The following is a 17,399-nucleotide window of genomic DNA, read 5'->3' on the forward strand; positions in this document are numbered from 1 at the left end:
AACATTATGCAATGGGAATAATGTTTGACAACTTCTAAATAAATGCCTAAGAATTTCACGATTAATAAAATCTGATAGTCAAATTGCATTTAGGTTTGGCTAGGTTTAGCTTTTATTTTTTATAGCAGTCTTATGAAACCCTTTTACCCCATTTGTCATGTTTTGTTGATTAAGTAAAAATAGGTTAACACATTTTCTACAGGCCTGCCCCATTTTATGTTTCATTTTAATTGTATGTATGAGTATGTTTAAAAACAGTATCTTATATGTAGAATGTGTTATTTAGAGACTGTGGTACAGTTATTTGGGATGGAGTTGTACAGTACAGTACAGTGGGGGTGTTAACGCTAAATTCTGATATTTTATAAGGGTTTTAATAGAGAGGTTTATATCTAACAAACACAATAAACTAGTTATAGTTTAATTTTCTGCCGCTGGTTTGCCTTACAAAGTTATTTTTCAATTTCACCAAAGTTTATTTTAAGGGTATAATAAGCAGAGATTAGTTTCTAAAAGCTGCTTGTGAAGAACACATGCAAAGAGAAACTCTTCTATAAGTAACCAGTAAAAGACTTTCTGTAAATCATTTAAGGAGTAACATCAGCAAGACAGAAGCACATTTCAAACACACTTTTACAAATAATAAAACACTTAGCATTTGGTTAGAGAAGCTGAAGCACAGTAGATGTTAAGAGGAAAATTTTAGCAAAAAGTAAAGCTGCTGAGAGTCCCCAGGCCAGAGCATAGCAGAAGGTTGGGAAGGTTGATGGCAGACATGACAGTGTTATTAAAAGACAAAGAAAGAAAAGTCCCCTTAAAATCTCCTAAAAAAGTCTCCTACCACTTTTGTGCAAATATTTACATGGCAGTATTCACATTCCTTTCATTTCAAGCAAACTGACAAACTCTCATGAAAGAAACAGCAAAGGTTAAAGAGCTGTAGATTGGTTTATTTAGTACACAAGGTAGAATCACTAAATGATTAACAACTTGCCAAAGTTCTGTTCACGTGTATGAATGCTACTCTACAGCGCAACAACAGTGCACTTCTAAAACCATTTATTTTTATGCTGGTGCAGTAATGAGCTTTGTTTATATCATGCATGCACTTCTTTTTAATAAATTACACATAGAATGTCAAAACAAATATTCAGTTTTAGACATTTCTAATGATTTTACAAAGAAAAAAAATATTGAGTTTATGAGGCAATTAGAGACGTCTGCAAATGTTTTTAAAATAAGCAAAACAACTGACTGAAAACAAATGACTAGACCAGTGTTAAAATTAACACCTAAATTCTAACCATTACTGATAATTGGACATAAATCCAGATTGCAAACCTCATAACTGCAACAACACAGTCGATAAACCAGCACTGTTGAATGATTATTAAATAAAGACAATACAAAATTGATTTGAAAAGACTCCTTTAATCACACACATTACTAATAAAGTACAAAATCCAAGTACAAATATTATCCAAACAGAACATAAATATCTTACAATACTTGTGTTAACACTGTTTAGCCTCTGCTCTAGAAGGTTTAGGCTGAGCTTATCTCAGCGTTGAACCTAATGTAGTAAATGACAAACAAAAAAACCCAACAGTATAAAACCGTATGAATATATACAGCTGATTTAGATATAACGGTGATAATGTAAGGCACTCTCATTCAGAAATGAGACACTGATGAAAGTCTACGAAATGTTAGAAATTTCTGCATACCATTCATATTGTGGTTAAGCAAATGTACAAACCGACTCATGAAGCTGCTCCAAAACATATTTCTTAAAAAACTGATCAGTAAAGTGTCTCTGTAGGATAAAAGTGAAAGTTATTTGTAGCTAACGTTCAATTATGTGTGTGTACACGTCAATTGTTTGCATCAAGTGGGTAGAATCTATGCAGAGCAGACCCAAATCTGTATAAACACAAACCACTTCTAATTCTAATAATGTGATTTGTCACGTTTGAAGTTGCAATTAAAATAGCCATGGTTAATTGAAATTGTTTTTTTCAATCCAAATTAGTTTGTAAAAATCCTTGTTCATGATCTAACTCACTTTTGTACTAACAAACATGTTTTCTTTGTAAAACAGGGTTAATTCATAAGTCACGTGGACAGATCAATAGATTTTGGCTTGATTTCTTTTTAAAAGCATCAACAGGCAACATTTGCTTTGTAATAAAGAAAATGTCCTTATTTTAAAATTCAAGAATAAATATTTAATAACAAACTTTTAACTCTGGGAAGACATTACACAATGAAAAAATATAAATAAAACTTTGGCAAGTGAAAATCAATAGTGACAATAACCACCGTTAAAATAAGTTAATAATTTCAAAAACAATGAAATGAAATGAAAGAAGTCTAACCAACCCTGAAGAGATTTAAAACACATCTAAAGTTTGCTTAGATATGTGTGCTGCTTGTGATGCTTTGGAACAGTTTCATACTAACACTTTTCTGTATGTTGAACGTTAGGGGTTAGAGACACCACTGTTAATGTTAAGGACCTTTAGTTTACTTAATAGACTGTTTGGAAACATGCATCAGTGTACAGAGTTACTTACATACAATAACAATTTTGGGATTTCTATCATTTGAAACAAATTTCCGAGACTAGAAAACATACTCTTTGTACAAACTTGAGTTCTTATATATTATTGTGGGGATCTGAAAAACTGGACTTTAGCTGATGACTTTTTTGTGGCCAAATACATAGATCTAGTTTGACAGCAACTATTAAATACATCTAAAACATTTACAGAGCTTTGTACATACCTGTACAAACTTCTCATATGTAGAAAGTTGTAAAAAACCATTTAAGTTAGAAAATATTTGTCTGGATGGTCATGTGGAATCCAAGGAGCACCAAAAAGAGAAAAAGAAGCTGCAGGAACACGTGAGACCTTACAGTTAAGCAAGCATTGTATCGTAACATGCTTAGTGGCTGCAGAGCAAGATAGAAGCTCCTGTTCATGCTTTTTATTTTTCCATGTAATGCACTCAAGCTTTAAGCTGCTGGTTTTGTAGCAGGGGCTTTTTTGGTGGTTTTGTATTTCATCCATCAATCTACCCAAAGACCAGTGTTCTATGTAATAGATGCATTCGAACAACCTACATTATATTTAAATATGCACAGAAACATAACTAGCTGTTCAATAATTAATGGATCAGGTTTAATGGATTTTTACTGCCAAATAAATAAGATAGCCGTATATTTCTCATCTAGCAAATACATGAAGACATTCAAGATTTGTTACGGTAAAGAATAAATTGTGTTGCAATCCCAAGACTGTCATGACAAACGTGTTTCTAACAAGTGCTTGTAAATTTTTGACATTAACCGCACATTGTATAAAGAATTTGGCTTTCTGTAATTTGATGTACATTACTGAGGTAGCTGCTCATTGCAGATGGTTTTTATATTATTAAATATAGATTTATTGTGCTATATATTAGCACATCACCTTCTTGTAAATGAGCAAACCAGAGGTCCTGCAATTTCCAAACACTCATAAGAGTAAGTATAGGCACTTCTAGCTGTTTAAGGCAATTGGTGAAACATTAAAAACAGACAGAAGCACACCAGCAGATAGAAAAGAAGTAGAACTAAAGTAGAAGAAATGAAATAAAGGAAAGGAAAGGAAAGCAGGATTTGACAGTCAGACAAGTCAGGTTGATGTTAATGAGTCAGTAGCTTAAGCCTGGTGATCCAACTGACCAGTAGCGAAGGTTCCGCAGGCCGTCTTTTTGGGGTGGAGGTCATAGGAGTCTTTTTGGTGGGGTCTTCTTGATAAGGGATGGTTGCGCTGTTGTGGAGATCTACGTTGACAAGAAACCGACTGTTCCGTACATGGTCTACACCTCGTACATATTGTTCTTCTGTAGACTTGTGAGAGTGTCCCATGGCTGGTGCCTCCTCGGCTATAGTGGGGATACGCTCGTTACTGAGGTATCTGTATAGAAGATCCTCACCTACACAAGACAAGAGCAGAGAGCATTTAGTAAAAACTTACATTAACTAAAATTCTATATAACCTACTGCAGCTGTTGAATATGAACAAGCAGTAAACTATAGCAGCAGGTAGGGCTGGGCGATTTTCACGATTAATTTGGTTAATTCGAATGAAAGTTTTCACACGTTGTTAGAAATGTGGCAATCGCGATTGTTTACATACTTTATATTTTCATTAAAATAGCAAACATGTCACGAGGCAGAAACTGACCAGATGCTCGCGGAATATAAATCAGGGAAAGTTTTATATCAAAAGGGCAAAATTAGTGTACAAAATCAGGCAGAGTCCAACACCAGAGGATAAACAGACAGGCAGCGAAAACCAAAACAGCTAAAAAAGTAAACGGAAGACAACAAGGATTTTACACGGTAACTGCTAGATTCATAAATAAGGAGAGCAAACACGATCGGCGATACTTCCCAACGAGAAACACAAACAGAAGAGTTTAAAATTCATGGAATTGAACTCATCTGAACTAAATCAAAACTCCGGAGCGTGAGGAGCAATCAGGATTGGCTGACCGGGGACATGTGATGGTCACGTGAGAGTCCGTGGGCGCATGGGAATTGTAGTCCATACTGTTAGAAGCAGAACGTGCCACCTCGATCCACCCCCCAGTCACAAGAGGACAAAATCAAAGCTGAGCGCTTACTTGATGTCCCCTAGTTTACACAGTACACAGTGGAACAGTACACAGGCTCGTGTTCCTTTTAAGAAACCTGTAAAGAACTTTTTGTGGTTTTGCACTTTTCTTAATGTAAGGAGGTTCTGCTGCATTATTTAAAGTGAGTTGTTTGTGAGCTATTTTTATGAAGGATATAGCTAATTCAGATTTCTACTTTGTTTTAATTATTTTTAATTATTGCTATATTGTTATTGTTATAAAGTTTGAGGATAATTATAGGTGGTGCTGTTACTTTTTTTGCACTTCTGCAGTCTTTTAAATTAAAATGCAAAAAAAAAAAAGAAGAAATTTGAGTCTTTTTTCAATTGCATTATACAAGAACAAAAAAAAATCTTAATCGTAATCGAGAATCGGTAATAAATTTTAAAATAATCGAGATTTTTTTTTTGTTGCAAAATCGCCCAGCCCTAGCAGCAGGTTTAATTATGTTCCTGTAAATGTGTTCGCCTGTATAACAAATTAAAACAGTAAAAGTTAGTAATGCTGCTTTTCCATTATACAGTGACAGTAAGGTGAGGTACAGTAACTACTCTGAATCCACACTGTTCCATATCTTGGCCGAATGCCTGTTAATCATTTGCACTGCATATCTTTACTCAAGTAGACAAATTTCATGGTCAACTGTAATCCACAAACTGTAGTTATTATGTAGCATACAATAAAATGTAACATAGTATACTTAACTGTACTGATTATTTACCCAAACACACCAATTTATAAATAGAAAGTTAATAAATATAAATAAATTATTGTTCTCTTCTAAACAAACTAAAAGCTAGACAGAAAATAAACAAATTAAATTGAAGTAAAAATTGTAGCAAATTCACTTTTATTTGTAGTATAAGATTTGAGACCTAAATGGTAGTGAATAAATAAAAATATTTTAGAAATAAATAAAAAATGATTTTTATTAAATTCTTTTCACTCCTTGTTGGCTGATATCTAAGTATGCCGATGCATGTACGAGGGATCTTCAAGAAAGTTTCCACACTTTTATATTTTGGTTGGAAACAGTGAGGGTGGGAGGAGTAGTAATTGGTTGTATCTGAGAGACTGAGAGAGCTTATCATCCGGATTTAGCACCATTTGATTTCCACATTTTTTGACTCTCTAAGCTTTAAAGGAAAAAGAAAATTCATGTGATGATGATGTAAAAGCAGAGGTGCATCAGTGGCTATGCACTCAACCGAAAACATTTTTCGCAAGGTCACTATTTTTTAAAATTCTAAATAAATAGAGTTAAAAAAAAAAAGTGTGGAAACTTTTTGAAGAACCTTGTATTTCATTGGGACACTTCTATGACATTGTAAACCTTTTTTAAATGAGTTTAAATTATGTATTTAGTTTATTATACTCCCGCTGCTCATTGTATTTCACTGAAGGTTCCTAAAACGAACATTATTTTTGGTCAGTCATCATTTAAGTGGCTGCAGCCATAGACTGGAACAAACTGCAAGAAACTCTAAGGCTGGATACATTTATTTCTAAGACACATAGACACAGAGATACATGCAGCTGTATGACAAATTGATTCTTCTTTTATACTGTTGCTGGGTGATTCGACTATGTGTTATTGTATTGTGATCATCGTTGTTCGTTTTCAATGTCTTATGTAAATTTGTTTGTATGATTGTTCCTCAAGAGGCTTTGCCTTTTGCCAGGCCGCCATTGTAAATAAGAAGCAGTTCTTAATGACTTGCCTGGTTAAATAAAGGTTAAATAAATAAAATGAAAACTTTTTTGCTGTAATAGTGTAGCATTCTATTATGCTTGCCCATCACTGCTTATAACTTTTAAATACACTAAAAGTTGGGACACACTTAAAGGTTATTTATTTAAGCGAAGATTTATTTACAGGTTAAGAAGCCAACAGCTTAGCAGATTTAATTGAAGTAATTAAATTTCCATTTGTTTACAACTTTTTAGGGATGTTCGCATAATTGCACACTTTTAATATCTTTTTTCATTTAAAGGTAGAATATAACTAGAAAAGTCTTTCCGATTAGCCCTGTCCAAACATTTGACTTGTAGTGTGTGTGTGTGTGTGTGTGTGTGTGTGTGTGTGTGTGTGTAATTTAATCTAATTAATGGATTAAAGTAAATAAAGGGAACTTTCGCTGATCTCTTGCTGCTAATTTGCTGTTGTCTTCGTACATCACATACCTTTTCGTCCTTGCATCCACGGCCTGCTGTAAAGGTCTGTCACGTTCAGACCAGGGTCAGCTGGCATGGAAAGAGGCCGTGGTTTACCTGTGCAAAGGAAAAAATGAAACAATAATTAAATACAGGGCTAAGTACAATACAGCAAAATAGATTGAACTTTACTGTTCTACCATTTACAGCAGAACTAAAAGGCTAAGTACATTTTACACTGTATCTGCTGTGGCACTTACCGCGTGAGAGGTTTCTCTCCCTAAACTGTGTCTGCACCACGTTAGCCTCCACAGGATAGGCAGCAAGCTTGTCATAGTCTGTAATTGTGAAGCGTCGATGGCTCTCCTTGTCCAAGAATGAGTTGGGTGACTCAGAGCCTTTAGGTCTGCTGTTAATGACACTAAATGAGCTGGTCCTCATTTCCCTGTGGTAGAACACAATCATTTATTTAACTGGTTCTTAACCTTGGGGACAGGTTGCAGAAGATTTTAGCAAATTCATTAAAATGGAAGATTAAGCAGAGAAATATAATTAATGCATTTAATATTAATAAAACATTTTTATCATTCAATTATTTAGCTTAGCTCTTTTTAGGATTCTAAAAATATCAGTTATGAAAAATGCACTCTGAATAATGTACAAGTCCAATTACATTTTCTCTGTCACTGTTTATTAGGATTTGGGTATGAGCTTTGAATTAACAAAGGCTGTAAAGGCTTTAGTAAAGGCTGCCAATCGTTGTCATGTGTTGATATGATATGTACAAATAATAATAAAGGTAATGATGGTGATGATGATAAATGTTAAATTGATTATTATCTTCAATGGTTAAATATAAAATAGCTTACATTCTGTGAAATAAACTCTGAAAAAAAGTCCATTTAGCGAGGAGAAGGTTTGTAGTAAGGTTGTGAAAATTGTGAGCCCTTAAAATAAGTCTGCTCTTGTCAAGAAAATTCTAATAACATAAACTGTTATCTAAGCATAAGAAGAATCATAGAAGTATATGTAGCTGTAAAGGCTACAAAAACATATATAGGAGCACTGGTGTGCACCAAGCTGTAAAAACATAAAATGGGCACAAATAAAGGAGAATTAGTACTGCTGATCCTTTTACATTTACATTTACGGCATTTAGCAGACGCTTTTATCCAAAGCGACTTACAGTACTGTGACAGTATACAATCTAAGCAATTGAAGGTTAAGGGCCTTGCTCAAGGGCTCAACAGTTGAAACCTGGCAGAGGTGGGGCTTGAACCAGCAACCTTCTGATTACTAGTCCAGTATCTTACTCACTAGGCTACAGCTGCCCTTTTCTATTACTAATGTTCAGCTAAATAATATGAACAGCATAAAATCTATTGTGGTGAATGATCAAAATTCATTTATTTTCTTCCCTTGCTGTGAGTAAATATGTACTTGTTTAATAAAGACAGAAAAAGTCATTACTTCTTGTACTGGGTGCTATACTTTAGGTTCGTAAACTACTGGTATATAGATTATTTCTGCAGGTGCTGGGGTATTTTAAGGTCACAATTCGTTTTACTTGTGAATTGAAGGCCAATAAAAGGGTTTTTCACTCAGGAAAAGTGCTGACTGATTTAAAAAGTTAAAGAGGAAGCAAAGCAGAAGGGAATGTGCAGCGAGGCTGAACGCTTAGTGGATAAAGGGAATGTAACACTGAGCCTCACTCATTAACCCACAGGAATGCAGCTAAGTCTTTCATTCTCACCGTGGTGTATAAGGAACTACTGGGGGTGGAGGAATATACAGGTCCAGGATGGCAGATTTCTGATTCCTGCTGCTGGATCCAGTGCTGCTGTCAGGTGACTGGCTTTTACTGGGTGATGAGGAGCTCTGTAGAACATAAAACAAAAACAGCTGAATTAATACCATCAAGGCCAAATCATTTTAGATTTACACTTCCTGCATGTCCAGCAGTGCACTTCCCAAACTGTATTGCTTACTTGCAGGGGAACCTGGTTAAAGCATTGCAGAGATAATATGGGCCGTAACTCAGGACCAAAACCCTAATACCCTTGGGTTGCGTGTTTGCATGATCATACGAGTCTATTGCTGTTGCTTTCGCTGCTAGCGGTATGCCAGTAGAAGCATGCACAAATACACTCCTGCTTGTTTTTTGGGAAACACCAACCAACAGCATTCAGTATTGAAAACTCTACCCTAGTAAACTCCTGGTCTGTAGAAAAGCAGGTAAAAAAGGAATATATTATTACCTAAGACCTAATCAGCCATGACTTCTTTGATGGAAATTATCCCTTAGTTTTCTTGCAGTGGGAACATGTTTAAAGGCTTTGATTACACTTAAGGCAAGACCTTTTACTATACTATAACCTTGCATTGTTTAAAACAACACAGTGATGATGTAAGCTAATGCAGTTTAATTTTTTTTGCATTATGTACCAGTCATTAGAACATCTTTATCCTATAATCTCACATGGAGAACACATAATATCTCACAGTTTGGCATGGGATTTAAAATAATGTGTTTATGACTGGGTCAGGCAGATTCAAACAAGAAAAAAACCCAGATTGTCTGTAGTAGATAATTTGGTGTGCATCAGTGCCATCAGTAATATGGCATGGGATTCTAAACAGCCAAAGAGTCATCCAAGCAAACAACAGGAGTCACGTCGCTGAATCATCCTGTGCAATCTGTACAGAGCTATCTTACAGAAATATGATCTACCAGCTGAAATCTTGACACCATCAACAAAAACTAACTTGTTAAGAGAGGCATGTGCCTCTCTGTTATTTGGGGTTCAAGCTTCAGAATGGTGATGGCTTGCTCTGATAGTATCTCAGAAGGGTGTGGAAACACCTGAGGAGCTGCGCCTCTTTGCCAACCGCTATGATGAATTACAACAGCCTTTTGTTCCCTCTGGGTCTCATTAAAGCAAAGAAGTCAAGTCTGGACAGCTCCAAACTCCTACCTTTTTTTGCTATTAATACAACACCTAAACATAATTATCTATACATGACCTATGAATAAAGGATTTAAGGTAGACCTGTGGAGAAAGGAACAATGTTTAAACAAAAGATGGCTGAGTCAGTTCATGTCTCCGGTGGGTGGGTCCTTACCATTCAAAGCTTATGAATGGAATTACTGTACACACATTCACTCAAGGGCAAAATGAGGACTTAAAAGGAGGAGGACTAAATCCAAGTCAACATGGAGCATTGGTACAATATGGAGCATATCTATCACTTCAACTGTAGAGGCACGCTACTTTTTGGTAAAGACTTTACACAATAATATCATGGAAAAAGAAACAAAGAGCCTTGGATTCTTCTCTTCTCTTACTAAAACCAATAAATCAGTGGTTATTAGGCATTCACTGACCACATACATCCATTATATAGGGGCTTCTGTGCCTGACCTAAACTGGCCCACAGTGATCTACTTATGATGACACAAGCCAGCTGATCAACTAGCTTTGTCTTGCCAGTTAATCATAAAATATACACAATACTTTAAAAAATGACAATATACATTTTAATTGTAAGAAATTGGAAGGAAGGTCATAGCAATAACAATGAGACCAATTAAAGCTGATATTCCAAAAAAATACAACCAAAAAACTTCTTTACCAGAAAGTTTTGCCAGTTTTTTTATTCTTAATTAATTTTACACAATGTAATAAAGCGATTTTGTTTTGTTTTCAACATTATTCAGGTTCTGCCTGTTGAAAATCAGAATTAACCAGACTGTGGACTTCCCCATAGTTCTTTATGAATGTGAACGCTGGACAATAATAAACCATAACAGGAAAAATATAGATACTTTTAAACTTTGGTCCTGGCAAAGACTTTTGAGAGCTCCTTGGATGGCAAAGAAAACACAATAATATAACCTCGACCAAATCAAACCTAACCTCTCAGTCCAGGCTCAGATAACCAAACTAAACTTCCCTTATTTTGGACACATCGTGAGAAGAACCAATTTACTGAAAAGGCAATTATGCTTGAAAAAGTTGAAGGTAAAAGAGGAAGAGGATGGCCAACAACAAGATGGATATATACAATTAGAGGACGAATAAACAAGCCATTAAAGGACTTAAACAGAAGACAGGATGTTCTGGAGAAACACTATCCATATGGCCGTCAGGAGTGGGAATCAGTTTGATAATAATATTGAACACATTCTGGCCCAGTCTTCAACATTCTTTAGATTCTGCCAGTTTATTTTGATAGTGATGGTGTACAGCAGTTTTAATGGTATGCCACAGATGTGTAATAGGGTTAAGATCAGAGTTATATCTGGACTTAAATTTTTTTTAAACCACTCTAGCATGTTCTGTGACACTGCTTTCCAATATGTGTTGAAATACATAGTGTGACTTATTTATTTTTCAGACAATCCTGACCTGTCTGTCAATACCTGCTGCTGAAAAAGATCTCTGTAACTAATGCTACTGCCAGCATATTTTACAATGGCCATTGCGTTAGCTGGTCCAGGTGTGCTGTCAAATTTTCGATTGCATCATTAACTTTATTATTATTATTATTAAATTGGCAATAGACAAATTTGAAAAAACATTTGCATAAATGTAAAAACGGGGGAGCCTGAAAAGAAACTGACTTGTGCCTGTGGGGGTTTCCAACGCATGTTTTTAAGCGGTGCAGGTGTGAAGCCAGATGTGCCTGCTGGCCTTTTCTTCAGCAGCAGCACCACTCCTATAGGATCCTCCCTTAACTTAGATACCAAGTTCTTTAGCTGCCAGCCCACCTGTAGCAAAACACACACACACGGTCATCACGGTCATGGCAAAGAGCCTGGCATCATCAGAGTACAAGTTTAATTGAGACTGGAGCTGAGTGTGAATAAACAGAGACTCTTACCACTGTCTGATGGTTGACCTGGATCACCTCGTCACCTGCGTGGATCTTACGAGACATGTCTGCTGGAGACTAGCAGTAAAACAAGAGGAAATAAGAGTCTAATACACACTTACACTAGCACATATATTTCAATTTTTATCAAAAGTGCAATTGAGTGCCATATAGGATGAGTGTGTTTATGTGCACATTAATAACTCAGTTATGAACAGATTTCTGCAGTATTCTGAATATCCAAATGGTTGTAAAACAGTGCTTATTCTGGCCTTACTTCTCTCTGAAATCACATTTAATTTCTGCCCTTATCCTGTTATTGATCTTGTCAATATGAGGTTAGTAAGTTGTAAACTGTTCACACAAACAAGAACAGTTTGATTACGGTGTAGATTGTTATCATTTAAAAAAAATTATGTTAAAATGTATAAATTATTTTACATATTTGATGTCACGTTTTAAGAGAATGATGGTTATAGGTTTAAATTTGTCATACAATGACATTTAAAATCTATTAATAGCACAACAATTATTCTAACCATAATTTTTTTTTTAAGTACTACACTTATTCCCTATGGAAATTCCTTAAAGTATTTAGATGCACTGAATTGAAATTAGGTGAAAATGTTACAATGTCCCTTTAAAATTCAGTGATATTCTATAATATTCTGTAATAAATCATATTTCCAATATTACTTTTGAACACGATGTTTGATAGATGATTCATGAGAGCTCAAGCTGGATACATGGTAGTCAGCTCCACTTCTCAAGTCCTATAAGATTTACACTTTCAGACTGCAGGTAACTAAATAATTTATAGCCACTGTGAGGCTGAAATGAATCAGACTATTAAAGAATTATGAATCTGTACAAAAGAAAAGATGAAATTGTACAACTATCACAAGAAAACAAAGGGAAGATTAAGAAACACCAGCCTAGCAAATGTCAGGATGATTCATTAACTGTAATTAGTCATCAGCTGATCAAAGACAGATGATTCATTACACAGACATGGGAATTTAGTTGTTTTTTTGTTTTTCTTCTTAGAGGAGTTGTTGATTGTAATGTAGTGACTAAAGATCCACTGAAACTTTGTTTGCAATTCAAAACTGACAGGTGAGACAGAAACCTCTGAGTAGCTACTAGCTCTGTCTACATGCATTTTCTGTCAGCTTGTAGGGTCTGTGATCACACTAGAATGCTAAAGTCCATTCCTCATAAACATGGCTTCTACCACCCACAAAGGGGAGGCTTTCTTACACCCCACTATTATCGCTCCCCTCTCACTCTTCTATTTGGCACACACCAACAAGAATTTGTGCACAACATCCACGTTGCTATACCAACAGGATTTGGAAAAACTAATAGAACAGAACATCTTAACCCACAATAAAGCATGAAACATATGTGCATACATAAATACACATGACGTTTAAAAAGCTTTAAATGAGTAAAGCTATAGTAACATGAGCATGGAGTGCTAATAAGGAAGTAAAGTTTTTTTATTACACTCGTGAATGAAGCTGGTGGGAAAGGAAGTATAAAAGTTATTAGAATGCAAAGTTTTATAGTTAGGAAAAATGCAAATCAGAGCTAACTGAATTTCTGTGATTATAACAATACACTCAAATAAAATCCAGTGCTGCTATACAAAATAAAGAAAACACAGTCTAACTGTTAAATGCTGCCGTTCCCAAACTGTGGTATGAACACCACTGGTAATAAAGCTTCTATAGACCATACAACATTGAACTAATTGCTTTATGCACTGAATTAAAAGGCATTACATTAAAATCAATGTACAATTTAATATATAATTTACTTAGAATTTTTCAAATATTTATTAAAAAATAAAATTATTTTTGTGTGTGGGGACACTCTAAAGTCACCATCCTTCATTACCTACAATAGTATGCCACAAGTTATTTCCCAATCTCAAGAGTTCATCATTATATCCACTTTTGCCCAACAAGACACGTGTTATGTGTTATTTGATGTTAATGTTTACATAGTCAGCACTGCTCCTATTAGCACATGTTGAATAATGGTTTTAAGGTGCTACAAGTTTAGAAACTGTACACACAGTCATGGTGTAAACGTGTGTTTATAGGGGGATACACATGTTCTTGTCAGATGACTTGAACCGTAGGTGGTAACAAGTTTTGTTAGGTCAGTGGTAGCACCTGGTCAAAAAGTTTAATAACCACAGGTTTAAAGGTACCCAATAAACCTTTTGGCCACTAGTCATGCTGTAGGGCACAGTATGCTTCAGTTAAGTCTAAAAATTATGCATTACATGTTTCTTGAGATACACAGTAAACAGGTGTGCCATAATTTTTTTGTTTTGCTTTTTTAACCCTACCAATCAATACACTTTGAAACAAAGTAATTCTTTCTTACAATATAAGGAATTGCTTTAATCATTATATGAATAATTAGTTACACCAGCACCAAACTGGGTGTAGGCAGGACTAAATTGGCATGTGTACTGTGCATACCTTGTGCATGGATAAACCTCATGTGTAGCTAACATATTTGATACTAACATATACAAATACTAACATATTTGATAAAGAAATGTAAAATCAGCAAGGCATCCACATCCGTGCAAACTAAATTGCTAAAAGACACTTCTAAGTAGATTATGCATATTAAAATAATTCATAAAATGAACATAATGCAGATCTAACATAAATATTAAATGCACATTTAGCATCTTAGCTCCATATGCAGGATACTGGATTTCTGAAAGAGTCATTATTGTCACAATGATTTGGCCTTTAACAATGCTGACAATTAAGTACGACTCATTCTTGACATATTTGTAGTCTCCTTTTTGGTAGTTTTTTGCCATTACGTTCAGCCAGGTGCAAAAAAAAAAGATTAATATTTGCCCTTGTACATGCAAACGTCACTTGTGAAAATTGGAACTGTTAAATCACACTATAATAATAATTTTAAATATATATTTTTTTTTACAAATTTAGAAGTGTTTTCGAGCAGAATGTATGAATGTAAACATTGTTGTTTGTTTTTAAAAATATCTTGGATTCCATTAGGTAATTTTAAGCAGCATATAATGTGTAAACTATAACCTAATGAAACATGGTCCCGAAATACTGCACTAAATAATTTTATTGTCTATACATAAGTATAACCTAATTAATCACAGTGAAATGTCCTGTATAGTTTGTATACAAGCTCATGCTGTGTTCTGAGTTTGGAGAAACTATGTGTGTAATGCGTGTTTAACAGAACTGTATACAAATGCAAGCAGAAGCAGCTATGTCTAGTTTCAATGTGCTGATAGAACGCAATGCATCTAGACAGGCTAAATATATCTCAGACAGCAACTCCAAACAGAATCAGTCTTACATGTTCCGTGGTGCCAGTGATGACATGAAGCCCATCATAAGTGGATTTTATATACATCCCCTGAAGAGAGAGAAAGTGAGAGAGAGACAGTGAGTTGACATAAGACACTATGGAATGATATAAATCCTCTAAACCTGCCTGGTGTTCTTTACTTTCTACCCACAGAAACACAACAGTTGTGACAAAATGAATCATGACTGCTGAGGCTTAAGTATTTTAAAAATAAGGATGTCAGCAATTTTCCTGTTTGTTTAACAAAAAGGTGGGGGTAGAGGCTCACCAGGCCTTCTCCAGGTTTGATGTTGGACAGCTGCACTTCCTCAAGGCATGTCGAGCGACTCATTAAAGAGTCTGAAGTGGTTCTCATAGTCTGATCACAGATACCGTTTAACACCTTGGACTGCAAACAAAAGAAGGAAAGTGTTTAGAAATGGTGTGATAAAGCCATCCTAACACATAACAAAGAAATAAAACCTGCTGAGAGGACACAAACACTACAATAGTCCCTATATTCTCTGGCTGCAAGTATACAACCCGTCAGTAGCTAAAACAACACTATTTAAATAACCAGTAGGTCCAATAAAATACCTAGATTTCTGCCTAGTACTTAGATTATTTAGCTTATGTATGTGTGTATTCTGTTCAGGTTTTTTTAATGTACAAGTGACAAACCCTTTCTGGCTTGCATCAAGCTGCACTATAAAGTTGTTGGTAAGGAATTAGAGAGTACATGGTGTAGTGCACTACTTTGGAATTCAGGATGCTGCTTTAGTTAAGCAGCGTGAACCAGTAATATATCATGTGCTGCCTTCATTATAAAGATAATAATTACAGTTTTAAACGGCAAGGTTTAAAAGTTGTATTACAATAAGAAATACACAGCATGCTGTATTATTAATTATTATGCTGGTTAGTAATATAAATTGAGGTGTTTATCATGATCATTATCATCAAGCCAGATTTATGTAGTTATGGTTTGTTAATATAAACAGTAGCGATTAGTAACTTACTGTTAAATTTGGGTTAGTTGTAACTGTTTTACTACATACTAAGACAGATTGAAAAGATGAATCCTGCAGAGCAAGTTTTCTTAAAAAAAAACACAAAGATTTAAAGTCTTAAATCTTTGACTGATAATTTTATATATGTTAGTATATATTCCATATTTTAGTAAGGTCATTTTAATCAATTAAACAAATGACATGGAAAAAAAGAGCAAATAACCAATTTCTTTTACAAATATAACAAGTATTTTATTTTGACCTAGGACAACATGCTTTTAGACACTTACAACTTCCAGAATCTTCTGCTCCATGTCATAAACAGTGGAATCCTGTGAAAACAACAGACAACATTGTTAAAAGTGCCAGATCTGCTATCTTAAAACATTACCCAATGAGTGCTCGATCATGTACGCTAATAATCCATTTAATAGTAGACTTTGCGTTTGTGTAAACTGCATACTCTAATGATCATTTGGGTCCTGATTTTTTAATACATATAATTAAATCTGATAATGACACTTGCCCAGCTCTCAAGTTATTTAGTGCACATACACTATTAATCCAATTTTCTTCACATTTTAACTATGTGCTGTGTCCTAAACCACACAAAACAACTGTAAATGGTCATTGTGCCATTAGTAGTGTACTAATATTTAGCATAAGCAACTAATATGTAGCATAATTTATCATGGCAGAATGCAACCCTCATCTCGTACTCTGATTAAAACAGAGACTGTGCAAAGAAAGACAGCTTAATGTGTAACATGTTACTACAATCAGACTACAAATAAGCAGTTACCCACAGTACATGTCTAATAGCCACTCTTACAAACATCTAATCACAGTTAAACACAGAGTCAAATTTTGACTGTACTGAAAATCAAACAGCTTTACTACAGGTTGCCACATTATTAGATTATATACGTGGATGTTAATTCATCAGATTATTATTGGTGTTTTTGCAATTATCTAATTATGCAATTAAACAATTGATTAGATAATCATGTCAGAATGTAAGTGCTTGATGTGTATAAGCTGTACATAAATGCCTTTACACCCTGTGTGGCACAGCTGAGGCAGCACGGCAATTGGAGAGGTGGAGTAAAGATTGATGGGCCTGTGAACATGACCCTCCACAGGCTATAAGGCCACCCCTGTCTAACTATGGCATGCCTAAAGTGGCACATGTCAAGCCAACAACTGTCTGTCAGCTGGTAGCAGCTACACACTTGGCTACAGACACATTAACACAGAGTAATGATGGTCACATGGTAAAGTCACACTGTGGTCATGATTGAAGCT

General features: G+C 35.0%; 1 protein-coding gene across 5 annotated transcripts in view; it reads right to left on the reverse strand.

The window, feature by feature from the left end:
- LOC134325233 (connector enhancer of kinase suppressor of ras 3-like) overlaps positions 1–17,399 on the reverse strand; it is a 72,897-nt gene that overhangs the window by 20,204 nt on the left and 35,294 nt on the right. For 3 of the 5 annotated variants that reach the window (XR_010014270.1, XM_063007353.1, XM_063007354.1), the window contains exons 5-13: positions 16,385–16,426; positions 15,374–15,493; positions 15,094–15,153; positions 11,728–11,796; positions 11,468–11,614; positions 8,597–8,721; positions 7,104–7,288; positions 6,874–6,960; positions 3,731–3,984 (exon numbers count right to left, since the gene is read on the reverse strand). Coding sequence is in view for 3 of the 5 variants with exons in the window: in XM_063007353.1 (XP_062863423.1) it covers positions 3,731–3,984; positions 6,874–6,960; positions 7,104–7,288; positions 8,597–8,721; positions 11,468–11,614; positions 11,728–11,796; positions 15,094–15,153; positions 15,374–15,493; positions 16,385–16,426 (1,089 nt within the window). In the remaining 2 variants the exon portion in view is untranslated. Of the gene's footprint in view, positions 1–3,662; positions 3,985–6,873; positions 6,961–7,103; positions 7,289–8,596; positions 8,722–11,467; positions 11,615–11,727; positions 11,797–15,093; positions 15,154–15,373; positions 15,494–16,384; positions 16,427–17,399 lie in introns of those variants that run through there. The other 2 variants (XM_063007355.1, XM_063007356.1) reach the window with 2 other exon arrangements.

This window comes from Trichomycterus rosablanca, chromosome 13 (genome assembly GCF_030014385.1).
Source record: "Trichomycterus rosablanca isolate fTriRos1 chromosome 13, fTriRos1.hap1, whole genome shotgun sequence".
NCBI lineage: Eukaryota > Metazoa > Chordata > Actinopteri > Siluriformes > Trichomycteridae > Trichomycterus > Trichomycterus rosablanca.